The sequence below is a fragment of the Gopherus evgoodei genome, chromosome 2 (assembly GCF_007399415.2).
Source record: "Gopherus evgoodei ecotype Sinaloan lineage chromosome 2, rGopEvg1_v1.p, whole genome shotgun sequence".
Taxonomy (NCBI): domain Eukaryota; kingdom Metazoa; phylum Chordata; order Testudines; family Testudinidae; genus Gopherus; species Gopherus evgoodei.
Genome location: NC_044323.1, coordinates 148588057 through 148601032, shown reverse-complemented (window position 1 = coordinate 148601032; position 12976 = coordinate 148588057). Strand labels below are relative to the sequence as shown.

General features: G+C 45.5%; 1 protein-coding gene across 2 annotated transcripts in view; it reads right to left on the bottom strand.

The window, feature by feature from the left end:
- STARD7 (StAR related lipid transfer domain containing 7) overlaps nucleotides 1–6795 on the bottom strand; it is a 36454-nt gene extending 29659 nt beyond the window's left edge. Inside the window, exon 1 of one of the 2 annotated variants that reach the window (XM_030551845.1) lies at nucleotides 6293–6795. In XM_030551845.1, coding sequence (XP_030407705.1) covers nucleotides 6293–6687 — 395 coding nt within the window. In that variant the 5' untranslated portion in view covers nucleotides 6688–6795. The remainder of the gene's footprint in view (nucleotides 1–6292) is intronic. The other variant, XM_030551844.1, reaches the window with a different exon arrangement.
- Between the last annotated feature and the right edge of the window lie 6181 nt (nucleotides 6796–12976).

Below are 12976 nucleotides of genomic sequence, written 5' to 3'. Positions count from 1 at the left end.
GCATTGTGCAACCCTCCATTTTCCCCTTGGGGAGAGGAGAGGAATGGAAAAGGCACCATGTGCAACAGAGGCCAGACACATGAATGTATGTACCTCTGGAAAATGCTCAGACTCCCCCAATGATTGGTGCGATACAAGTACCTAAGCAGAGCAGACACTATGTAACAGTTTTGACAAAGGAGTCAACCCACGATTAAAGCATTAAAGATAGGAAACATAATTAAAGCCAATCAACATGAGTTTATATAAAAGATCACATCAAACTAACTTGATATCTTTTTTGATGAGACTGGCTGAAAAAAGTTAGTGTTGATGTACCTTCTGTAAGGCATTTGACTTGGTTCTATGTGACACTGATTAAAAAGCTTGAATGATATAAAATTAAATTGACACAAATTAAATGGATTAAAAACTGCCTAACTGATAAGTCTCAAAATGAATCTAAATGGGGAACTGTCTTCAAAAGGATATATTTCCAGTAGAGTCTTGCAGGTATCAGTTCCTGTATGGTTTAACTAAATTTTTATCAATGATCTGGAAGAAAACAAAACTATCAGTGACAAAATTGGCAGCTAATTTAGGGGAGAGGTAAGTAATGAAGATGACAGGTCACTGTTTCAGCGTTGCTTGGTAAACTGGATGCAAGCAAACCATATGCATTTTAATATGGCTAAATGTCAATCTATACATCTAGGAACAAAAACCTTAGGCCACACTTACAGGATGGGGGACTACCCTGAGAAGCAATGACTTGCAAAATATTTGGGGGTCACGGTGGATAATCGGCTGAATGTGAGCTTCCAATCTTATGCGGTGGCCAGAAGAGCTAATGCAATCAACAAAGAGGGGACTCTTGAGTAGAAGTAGACAGGTTATTCCACCTCTGCATTTGGCACTGGTATGACTGCTGTTGGAATACTGTGTCCAGTTCTGGTTCAAGGATGTTGACAAACAGGAGAGAAGGGCCACAAGAATGACTAAAGGATTAGAAAGCGTGCCTTACAAGTGATATACTGAGCTCTTAAAGTCTGTTCAGCTTAACAAAGAGAAGGTTAAGCAGTGATATGATTAGTCTAAGTATCTAGATGAGGAATGAATATTTGATCATGGGCTCTCCAGTCTAACAGAGAAAGGTAGAACAATACTCCAATGGCTGGAACTTGAAGCTAGACAAATTCAGACTAGAAATAAGGTGTACATTTTAAATAGTGAAGGTAATTAACCAGTGGAACAATTCACCAAGAGTCACGGCAGATATTCAGTCTGACAGCTTTTAAATCGAGACAGGATGTTTTTCTGAGAGATCTGCTCTAGGAATTAACTCAGGGAAGCTCTCTGGCCTGTGTTATACAGGAGGTCAGACTAGATCAGGGGTAGGCAACCTGCGGCACATGAGCCGATTTTCAGTGGCACTCAGACTGGCCACCGGTCTGGGGGGCTCTGCATTTTAATATAATTTTAAATGAAGCTTCTTAAACATTTTAAGAGCCTTATTTACTTTACATACAACAATAGTTTAGTTATATTATAGACTTATAGAAAGACATTCTAAAAATGTTAACACGTATTACCGGCACGCGAAACCTTAAATTAAAGTGAATAAGTGAAGATTCGGCACTCCACTTCTGAAATGTTGCTGATCCCTGGACTAGATGATCATAATGATCCCTTCTGGCTTGGAATCGATGAATCTTATTCAATTGAAGGGAGAGTTGTAGGTAGGCAGGATGTAGTTACCCAGAACAAAGTTTAGCCAGGACAGCAGGGAGACTAAGTTGCCTTAAAAATTCCCTTTTCATTTGTTTTTTATTTTGGAGGGACGGGAAAAGCCTGGCTGCAGTTTGTATTTCTATAATCATGTAAGTCACTTCTGACCTTGGCACCAGACTTCAGCAGGCACCTGGAACAGATAAAGCGTTCACAAAAGCAGCTTGGCAGAATTAGTTTAAAAGGTTCTCAAACCAGGCCCCTCCCTCCCCGATTGCCTTGTAGCAACCTGCAAAGGTCAATAAAAGTGCACAAATTACCAATGTGAGGCAGCAGCCTACATTCCCCTATATTGAACCTGTGCTAAAGTAATTTTTGGCTGGCAAATAAATGCTCTGGCTGCATTGCTAAGGTGCCCAGCAAACTGGACGCAGAATGAGACAGTCCCTGTTGCAGCATTTACAACCTAAAAATAAACCCACGAGTACAGCAGACGTGTAAATCTTAGGAGCTTTCAAACAAGATTCCAGGAGTTCTGCATTTCATGGTTGGGAATTTCTGGTTCCCTGGAGGTGGGGGGGGGCGGAAGGAGACAAACTCTCTGGACAATTTTTGCAGACACTTTTCATCTATCACTCCATAGATAGTACCATTAGTGAAGCACTCATCTCCAGCATATTGTATTTCTTACAGTACATCCCACATGACCTGATGGGCAGCTAACTTGGGGCTAGTCAGGTTTCAACACTTGATGCTTCAAGTATCTGAAGGCTCAGCAGCGGAAGCTCCCAAATATAAGGAGTCCATGGACTTACGATGCCCAACTTACATCGGACGCCTTTCAATTTTACTGCCCATTGTGCCCTTACGACACTTGGTGCTCGATTTGCATAGTTTGCTTGAAATCACCTCCTGGTTTAGTTATACTGGTATTGAGATGGAAGGGATCACTTCTGATTGGCTTCAAGGCAGCAGGGTAGCTTACTGATGCTTGTTTTCGATTGGCTGAGCCCAGGGCGCAGAGCCAGTCAGAAAGCTTCAACAGTGGTTGGCTGAGGCTCAGCATGTGCACCGTTCTCCCTGGCTTTCTGATGGTATGGCTACATTTGGAATTTCAAAGCGCTGCTAGACGCGATATATCGATCCCCGAGCAATCGATTTTAACCCGCCGATACGGCGGGGTAGTCTGGACGTGGGCCCAGACACAATTCTTTCATTTAATTTACTACAGATAATAGTCCTTAGTTTAATAAACTGGTTACTGAAGACTATATTATGTTGCAAAACAACATGTTTTAATGATTACCAGCCAATGAGAATCTCTCTCTCTTTAGGAAAATAATTAAGATTTACAAATGCAAAAGAAGATTAAAACTGATTATTTTAATCCAGGTTTTCTTCTTGCTGAACCATGATTTTAATCACATTTGATTTAAGTCAATGCACCCTGATTCCCAGGTTCTCTCCTGATTTTGTCAGCCTTCCTATTTGACCTCAATCTGTAAAATGGGAATGACACATTCACACCATTGTCAAGTGCTTTGAGGTCTCAGATGAAAAAATCCCAGCTGCGTGTGTGCTGGTGGTTGAACAGCATTTCAGAAGTAGATACCATACAGTTAAATAAACTAGTTTTTTTAAATCTGCTTTTTAAAGCTCCTACAATTCCCAGTTAAAATTAAGTGAAACAAACACTGAGCAAGGAAGTCTGTATGCAGCTGATTTTATTGAAGAATCACTCCCCTCACAAGAAAGGGCAGAGCCATTAGTAATTTTTACAGTACTAGAAATTGGCTTTAAAGGTAGCCCGCAAAAGGAACCCCGAAAAAGGGTTTTTTCCCCACCCACTACTCCATTGTTTGGCATTTCTTTATGATGTGAAAAAAAACTTCCATTTCTTTCTATGCTTAAAAATTCAGGTCTTGTCATAGGTTTTTACTAGTTGTTGATGAGGTAGACATCACAGACCTCAGGCAACTGAGCCATGAAAGAGAGAAATTCAGGTTTGTTTGTTTTTTTAAAACGCAAATACCTTTGAACAACATATTCAACTCAATCTATAGAGTTAAAAAGGAGATATGACTCCAAATTAATTTATTTTTCCAAACACTCCCCCCATTTTAGTTCTAGGAAGCCTCTTGGATCAATGGCAATCCATGATAAACCAATTCATTTGGGGAAATAAACTCAAGGTTTAAGCAATCTACTTTACAAAGGGGGGGCATGGTAAAAGGGAGGCTTGGCTTAACCAAACATTAAGCATTGTTATACCAAGTTAGTCACATTAAAAACTTGATGTACTGGATAACACAGTATCAAACTTGTGGAATCAAATTTCTCATGATCCCCCAGATTATAAAAAAACCTATAGGCCAACAGCAGCAGATTAAAGTTATTTTATTTAAAATAAAATTTAATGTTTTGATGAGAAGTTTATTATCGAAAACATGTTTCACATCAACAAAAAAAACATTAAACAGAAGGATAAACTGTAGTTAGTGAATTAAACTGATTTTAGGTCAGCCTGAGAAATTTTTCAAATATGCCTAAGTGAAAGTCACTGGAGCCAAGTCTCCTAAACTACTTAGGCTGACCTACTGTGCCACATTTATACAGCGTGACCTCAAAAGTTAGAATCAGGGGGAAAACACATCTGTCTTTATATAGAAAAGTAGTCTTTAACTCAAAGTTTTTGATAGAGGCTCATGGACTCAACATATTTATTTTTTTATTTAAAATGTTAAGAAATTATAGTAAATTTAGGCCTTATCTGAATGTAATACAAAAATGTTATTTTCAACAGGTTATTTTTTTTAAATAAACAATTTAAACAAAATAAAAGCCTATTTTTTTTTAACAAAATAATGGATTTTTATCCACTCTGGTGGGAAATTTCAGTACTAGAAAAACTAAATCAAGTCAGTTCTATAGATAAGGGAAAAAAACATAACTACTTAGAAATGTGGTGGAACTTTCTGAAGTTTTCTGGAGCAGTTTATTCCCTGCTACCAACCCTGATTAAAAAACAAACCATGTTTTTTAAACTAACTACTAATGAAGTGAAAAGCCCCTTCAACAATCATCAACATTAAACTAAATACTAAGATATTAAAATAAGGAAAATAGGTATGAAATAAAAAGTAGAAAAGCTCACTATCAGAGTTTTAATGAGCCAACAGGATATCCATCTAAATAAAAAAAAAAAAAAAAGGAGATAACAATTCAACTGACAAGACAGAAGAAAAGCATCAACCATAATGTGTTATTAATACCACAAAACTGAAGAAAATGACTGGTAGCTGGTCTCACCAATACAGCTTTAGGGACTTCCATAAACTAACATTTTAAATATAACTGCATTTTTTTCCCCACACACACAAAGTTTCATGAGCTTTCTGATACAAAAGAATGAATCTTAATAACTACTGTACAGTCCCATGAGTAGCCTTGATGGTAAGCATGATCCAACACCCATGTAAGTCAACAGAAAAATTCCTAGTACTTCACTGGGCACTGGATCAGGCCCCACTTGCCTACCTGTTTACAACATGGGTCCCAAGAGAATTCAGGATACACACTTGAGCCCCTCAAAAAAAATAGAAAAAACAGACAGTCTTGGTATTTTAAATATATACAAAACCATGAAGGGTTTTGTTTAACCTTTAATAGACAAAGTAGCAAAGACGGGTGCAAATGCAAGACTTATTTCACTTCTAAGAGTTTATGATTTCATAGATTGCTTAATATAAAGTGTTTAACCTCTAAGAAAAAATGCAAACAAGTTTAAACATCTGGATAAGATGGCACCAAGACAGGAATGGCCTGCAATCTCTGTACCTCCCTCAAACCCTTCATTCTACAGGCAGTTTCAAGCTAAAGTATATGACATATCACCCCCCAGCCATGTTTCTGAGGCCCAATCAATCACAAAACCATTAATCAGATATTTAAAATATGAACTGCTCCTACTCTCGTTATTAAAGAATGGATATATTTTGGATCAGAGGCTAGAGATGGAAAGGCCCTAGCCAGTCATCTCACCCATTCATTCCAGAATTATGGTCTTGATTTTCCAGTGGATGAAGGCAGTGGCTCTCAATCTTTCCAGGCAACTGTCCCCCTTTCAGGAGTCTGATTTGTCTTGTGTACCCCCAAGTCAACCTCACTTAAAACCTACTTGCTTACAAAATCAGACAAAAAATACAGAAGTGTCACAGCACACTATTACTAAAAATGTAGTCTTATTTTTATTATAATTATAAAATAAAGCAACTGAGTATAAATATTGTAATTACGTTTCAGTGTAGAGCATACAGAGCAGTATAAACAAGTCATTGTCTGACATTTCAGTTTGCACAGACTTCGCTAGCACTTTTAGTGTCAAAGGCAAATCTCTAGATCAGTTGATGTAGCCCCTGAAAGGCCTCTGCATGGGGGGAGGGGGAGACTGCCTTAACGCAGGACTCCTATTGATACTTATTCTAAGGAACATGAGATCACAGGTTCCTCTTTCTAATCCCGGTAACCCCACCCCCGGGACCAGGGGCTGCTAGTGCCCTGGGGGGGGGACCCCAGAAAGACCCACCTTTGCAACTCCTCCTCTTTGATCCGCTCCTCTTCCCACAGGAAGACCCCGGTGAGGGCGGCCATCAGCTTGCAGGCGCTGGCGTGCCGGGCCTGGAACCTGCGCCACAGGCCGCTGAAGAGGCTCCAGCGCGCCCGCTCCGAGTAGATGTTCCCGTAGAGCTGCCCGATCTGCTGAGCCCGCCGCACCCGCTGGCCGGTCACGTAGCTGCACTGACTGGCCAGCAGGGACAGGAGGCTCTTCGGGCCGGGGCATTTCCCGGGCTCCCTCTGGAACCAGCCCAGCAGCCACTGGAAGCGGCTCCACAGGGCGGGCGCGGGCCCCGGGCGGCCCTCCCAGCGGGCGCAGTAGGAATAGATGCTGGCGGGCGGCCTCCGCTGCAGCGGGTGGAACATCCCGCCCGAGCCGCGCGGCCTCCTAGCGCGAGAGAGCAGAGCCCGTTACCGCGCGGCCTCCACGTCCGGCCGCCGCCTCAGGCCCAGCCCAGCCGCCTACAGAGAAGTTAACTGCTACCGCGCGCCTCCGACCTCTCCCACGTGGACCTGCCCGCCAGCCCCATTGGCCTCTCACCGGCCGGCCCCGGTCGCCCATTGGTGCGCGGCGCCGTCTGTCTATGGCGCACGCGCAGACCCCGCCCAACAGACTAGAGGGCACCGCCCCGCGTTGTGAGCCAGTGCGGACGCGTTGGAGACGCAGGGGTCCTGCGCAGCAGCTCGTGGGCTGGCCAGGGAGCTGCCTGCGGCGGGGAGCGAGCCGGGGGGGAGGGGTCTCCACGGGCCCCGCCCTGCAGCACCACCGCTTGTGCGCGCGGCCCCGGCACCCTCTGTCCCCGCGCGCTGGGGGTCTGAGCCGGGCACTCTGGTGAGTGCCCGTGTGGGTTCCAGGCAGGCAGCACATGGCCAGGCCAGCAGGCCGCCATTCCCTCTGAAGAGCGTCTCCAAAACCACTGTCCCAGGTGGGCAGCAGCCAGTCCCCTGCCTGAGCAGCTGGGGGGTCTCCCTCCGCTCTCGCTGGCTCGCTTCAAGCCCAGATGTCTCCATGTGCAGCCTGTCACTGAACTCCTCATGGTCCTGGGTGCTTTGCAGCTGAGCCATCTCCTCCTACAAGGCTCTAGTCTGTCCCTTGAGAGACTCCACCAGCAGACACCTGTCCGGCTAGTTGGATCCTCCTGCCTGGCTTCAGGGCCGGCTTTAGGGTGATTCCCTGAAATCAGGCCCCACACCCCTAAGAGGGCCTCACAGAGTCCCAAAGGAGCTGCCGGGCAGCTCCTTTGTGCGGGAAGGAACTAGACGCAGACAGCTTGTGTGTTCAGGAGAGCGCCCCGCCGTGAGGCGTGGCAACTTTTTTATTCTTTTAGTTACAGCATCATGCATAGCTTACAGCCTTGTTTACTTGTTTCGCATTGGTGGAGGATTTTTTCCTCCTCTCGTCCCTTCACCCAGTGCATGTGGGCAGAGCGTGCGGTACTTTCCAAATCTTGTGATAATATAGAGTCAGCATTCTGAAGCAAATTAGCATTCTGTGGCAAAGGCAAAAGGGGGTTTTGCAGAGGCGGTTTCTGGTGGCCTGCCAGCCAGGACCGATTCCTACATCTCTACTTTTTGTTTTTTAAAAGGAAAAGGCAGGCTTTTGTTTGGACCATGGGCACCCTTGGGTGCACAATGAAATTAAGGAGGGAATGCACTGAATGCCACAGCAGGTGAGCACGAGGAATAAGAGGCAGAGTCCTCCGTAGGTTATTAGCTGATGTAGCTAACTTTATTTTGGCAGCCAGCTAGCTAGCCAGTCCCACCAGGAGGAAAATGGGTCATTGTTAATTTGAATTTGAGCAGTAAGATTTTTAATAATGGCTAATTGGTTTTTAATAGCATGAGAATGATTAGAAATATTAAAACAACACATATTATTAACTTTTTTACAACTATAATGATGTAAAAGCAAAAGATAATTAATAGCAGCTTTATTTTGTAAAATACTATGGCGTAACTGCATTTGTTTTTTATTAAGTAATGTTACGGCAATAGACGTGGCATTAAGAGCTTTAGCTGCTGAACAGGCTAACCGATTAAGATTTTTGCTATTCATAATTGTTAAGCCAGGTATACCAACCAAAGAAGCAGCCAGAGCCACATATTCAGTTTTGGACAGGAGATCGACTTTGGAGTTGCAGTCAGCTGATAGCTGAGTGTATGAACGCTTTGCTCGTGGTGTATGCTCAGACCGGGGGATAAGAATGAGGGACAAACGGCTGATGCAGCAATAGGTGCCATCAGTAAGATTAGCTGGGATATAGTTAAAGGTCCGGTCAGTGCATGTCTAAAACCACCCAGGGGGCAATTTTATATGCTTGTAAAGATAAGAAATGTTATATGGCCTGGAACAATTAAGGGGGGTGGCAGGGAGTGTGACACAGGTGTGTGCTGTGCAATTGGTCATACGTGCACAGCTAGCATTTAAATCAGCAACATAAGGGGTAAGCAACTGAACAGCCCCATTTGGAAGACGTTGGGACTGGGGTCCCCAATTATGATAGGCTGAAAAGCCCAAATTCTTAATTGTGGTGTTGCCTTCCAAGCTGGAATAAAACCAGGTGCTATTTTCTATCTCATTGGCATTATGGCAAACTGGAATAAGACATGTACCAAGTAATTGTCCTACTGCTGTTTGCTGGGAAAGGCAAAAATCAGTACGATTAATAGAAAGAGCCAGAACCTCCCATACATTGGTAGCTGGGGAATAGGGGGAATGTGTTGCCCCGGATCCCAAGGGCAGACAAACAGCAAATATCATTATGCTCAATAAAATACAAGAATTAGCATGCAAACAAGTAATAAGGGCAAGCAACAAATTTTCTGGGGACTTTTCCTTATCTTGTTGTTCTAGCAGGTGTTCAGCTTGCCGGGAGAGGGACTTTATTTGCCCCCACGTCACTGGAGCATTGGGTGGACCACGGCGTCGCTCGTGAGACAGAGTCACTGTTGTGGTCACTAACGAGTTAAAGTTGGGAATAGGATTGTTAAGGCCCTGGTGCCATGCCATGCTGTGGGTTGCAAGTGGGGTCCTCCTTCCACGGACGTATGTAACGAGCTGGGACCCACACCGGTCCTTGTGGTGTGCTGACGGCCGCGTATCCCCGCCCCCAGGTTATCAAAGGAACTGGGGCACTCCACGTAGTGCCGGGAAGCTGCCGATACGTCACTTTTGGGGCGGGGAGTTCCTCCTTGCACCTAAAATGTTTCTGTAAGCGGGAAACATAATGGGTACCATCAAAAACAAGATTTAAATGATTGATTGTATATAAGACGTGTGCCAACCACTCCTCCTTGTCTGGCAAGGTGGGCGGAATTCCCTCTTTTGTTTTTTGTTGGAGGAGAGCTGTTTTTAAGGTGCGGTTGGCACGTTCCACAATGGCCTGCCCCTGTGAATTGTAGGGGATGCCAAAGGTGTGCACAACGCCCCAGCGGGAGCAAAATGCAGCAAATTGCTGAGAACAGTATGCAGGCCCGTTATTTGTTTTGAGCTTGGCTGGGATGCCCATAACAAAAAAGCAACGAACAAAGTGATTGATAACGTGTCGAACACGTTCTCCTTTATGGGGTGTGGCCCACAGGTAGCCTGAGTAAGTGTCGACAGTAACATGAAGAAAATGCCAAGGGGAAAAAGGGGGAAAACGTGTGACATCCATTTGCCAAAGCTGATTGGCACCGAGGCCGCGGGGGTTAACGCCAGTGGGAGGGTAGGAATGAAGGGAGGAACACTGCGGGCATTGTTGGACAACAGCCTTAGCTTCGTCCAATGGGATGGAGAATTGGTGCGCAAGCGCTTTAGCATTTTGATGATGAAAGGCGTGGCTGGAGGTAGGGGAGTAAACCCAGGAAATGCGCACTTGTGCATCAGCATAAGCGTTGCCTTCAGACAACATTCCGGGGAGGGGGAGGTGGCTACGGATGTGTGCAATGAAGAATGGATGGGTCCGGGCACGCAACAATTGCTGGAGGGTAAGGAATAGGGCAAGGAGTGACCGCTCCATGAGTGGAGTAACATAACTTCCAGCTATAGCAGTACCAACATTTGCAACATAAAGACTGTCTGTAATAACATTAAGTGGGATATTGGGGAAGTAAGAAAAAGCTAGGCAGAGAGCAGCAAGTTCCGCTCGCTGAGGGCTGGTTTGGGGAGTAGTAAATTTTGAATGCCATTGTGTGTCAGAACGCCAGGAAACCACACCGCGGGTGGGGCTGCCATCAGTAAAAACTGTAAGTGCATCAGCTATGGGGGTATGTTGACAAAGGTTACGAAACTTAGTGGGAATATGACGAATGGCATGTAAGCGGGGATCCTTGTTAGTGTGATAGGAAAGAGAACCCACAAAACCTGCCAGAGCCAGTTGGAGGGCATCAGAGAAAGCAAGGGCTGATTCGGTGCTGCGCAATGGGAGAGGAAGGACAATTTCCACAGGATCCAATGCAAAAAGGGCGCGGCAACGGTGTCGGCCTTTGGTAATGAGCTGGGCAATCATGAGCTCCAAGGGGGACAAGGTATTAGGAGGAGAATGTGGGAGGTAAAGCCATTCAAGAATATGTAGTGGGGCAGCAGCAGGCTCCTGAGCCACAATGGCGCAGGGCTGCAGGGTGTCACAGAGACAGATTAACTTTGGTGGCACATTCTCGCAGGCACGATCCACCCAGCGTTGGGCTAAAAATTGATTTAATGCAGTTAAAACAGCCAATTGTTCGGTAGAGAGGATAATAAGATCTGAGGGATGTTTACCCTGAGTGAGGGCCATAAAGAGGGGACGCAGTGTCTGAGTGGTAATTTGATAATAAGGGCGGAGCCAATTAATAGCTCCCAAAAGCTGTTGTAAAACCACATAAGTAACGGGGTTGGGAAGGTGAAGAGAAGGAAGGATTGGTACGGAGTAGGTGGCGTGAAGCTTATGGCCCAAATATTGAAAGGGTTCATGAATCTGAACCTTTTCAGGGGCAATTTGTAGCCCGTAACCCTGCAGAGAAGAGGTTAAATGACTAAGCCACTCCTTCGGGAGGACAGGGGCGGCAACCAAGATGTCATCCATATAATGGTAAACAAGGAGAGAGGGGAACTTTTGCCGAAAGGGGGTTAAGGCAGTATTTACATAATGCTGACACAAGGTGGGGCTATTAAGCATGCCTTGAGGGAGAACAGTCCACTGATAACGTTGAGTTGGGCAAAAATTATTAAGAACAGGAACTGTAAAAGCAAAATACTTTTTATCTTGGTTTTGGAGTGGGATGGAGAAAAAACAATCCTTCAAATCAATTACTGCCAGCTGGAAACCTTGGGGGATAAGATTCGGATTTGGGGAGCCGCATTGCAGGGGGCCCATGGGCTCTAGGATTTTATTGATGGCTCGCAAATCATGCAGTAGCCGCCATTTCCCTGACTTCTTTCTTATCACGAAAACAGGGGTATTATAGGGACTGGTGGTGGGTTCAAGGTGTCGGGCTGTGCATTGTTCCTGAACTAAGGCATTGAGTGCGGCCAGTTTTTCGGCGGGGAGAGGCCACTGTTCCACCCAAACAGGGGAATGAGGCTTCCATGAGAGGGCTAAGGCGGTGGAAGCAGCTGCCATATGAGGGCAGAGAAAATTACCTTAATTAAATGGGTGGATAAAGAGAGAATTCACGATAATGTTGGTCCAACTGATCCCAGTCGGGAGGTAGGGTACTTAAGGCTTGGCACCAGTCACGGTCCTCGCCGTACTCCTCCTCATAAAACGCCGCAGGCGGCTGGGCGGCCGGATTGGTGGTTATAAAGTATACTTCAAAGTGGCCCCCTATTTGTCGAATATACAGAAATGGGCGTAGGGCCGCAGAGCAGGAGGTTTGTGAGTAAGAGCGTCGGACAAACAACCGGTTGCGGTAAGAGGGGTCACATATTACTCTATAGGCATTTTGTGCAGTTGGATTGGAGTCACCGCAGTGTATGCCATTATTAAGGAGGGGGCTAACAAAAGCCGTATAAACCTCGGTCTCAGGCCAGCTTTCGTTGTAATAATGATTGTGATATGGGTGCATGAGTTTAAGGAAGTACAAGCGTAGCTCCTAACTGAGAAAGGAGATCTCGGCCCCACAAGTTAAACCCAATGGGAAAAATACAGGGTTTAATTTGAGCCACTGTTAGTTGTGTGGCAGGGTCCACCACGGGTAGCCAGTTGCTGCTTCGCTTGGAGGCTTGGCTACCTCCAACACCCCACACCGAAGGGGCCACCTCGGAGGGCCAGGAAGGGTCCCACTCCTTATCTGCTATTACTGAGACGTCAGCCCCAGTGTCTAAGAGCCCCGTCAAAACCTTACCGTGGATCTGATAAGAACAGGTAGGCTTACGATTGTGTATGTGTTGGAGCACGGCGGCGACCTGAGGGTGGTAAGTTGAGTCAGGTGTTACCTTTTCGCCGGTGGTAGGTTGCAGGGGGTCAGCGCGTGTGGAGCCAAATCCCCCTGTGCGTTCCTGTAGGGAAACTGCAGGACAATGGTAAGGAAGCAATAACAATTGGGACCAGGACTCCCCTTTCTTGAGGGACAGCGGAAGCTGTCCCCAATATTGGGCATAGATGGTACCAGTATAATCAGCATCAATGACCCCTGGGACGGTCATAATGCCTTTATAGTGAGCGGAAGAACGGGGGAGCACAAGCCCCACCGT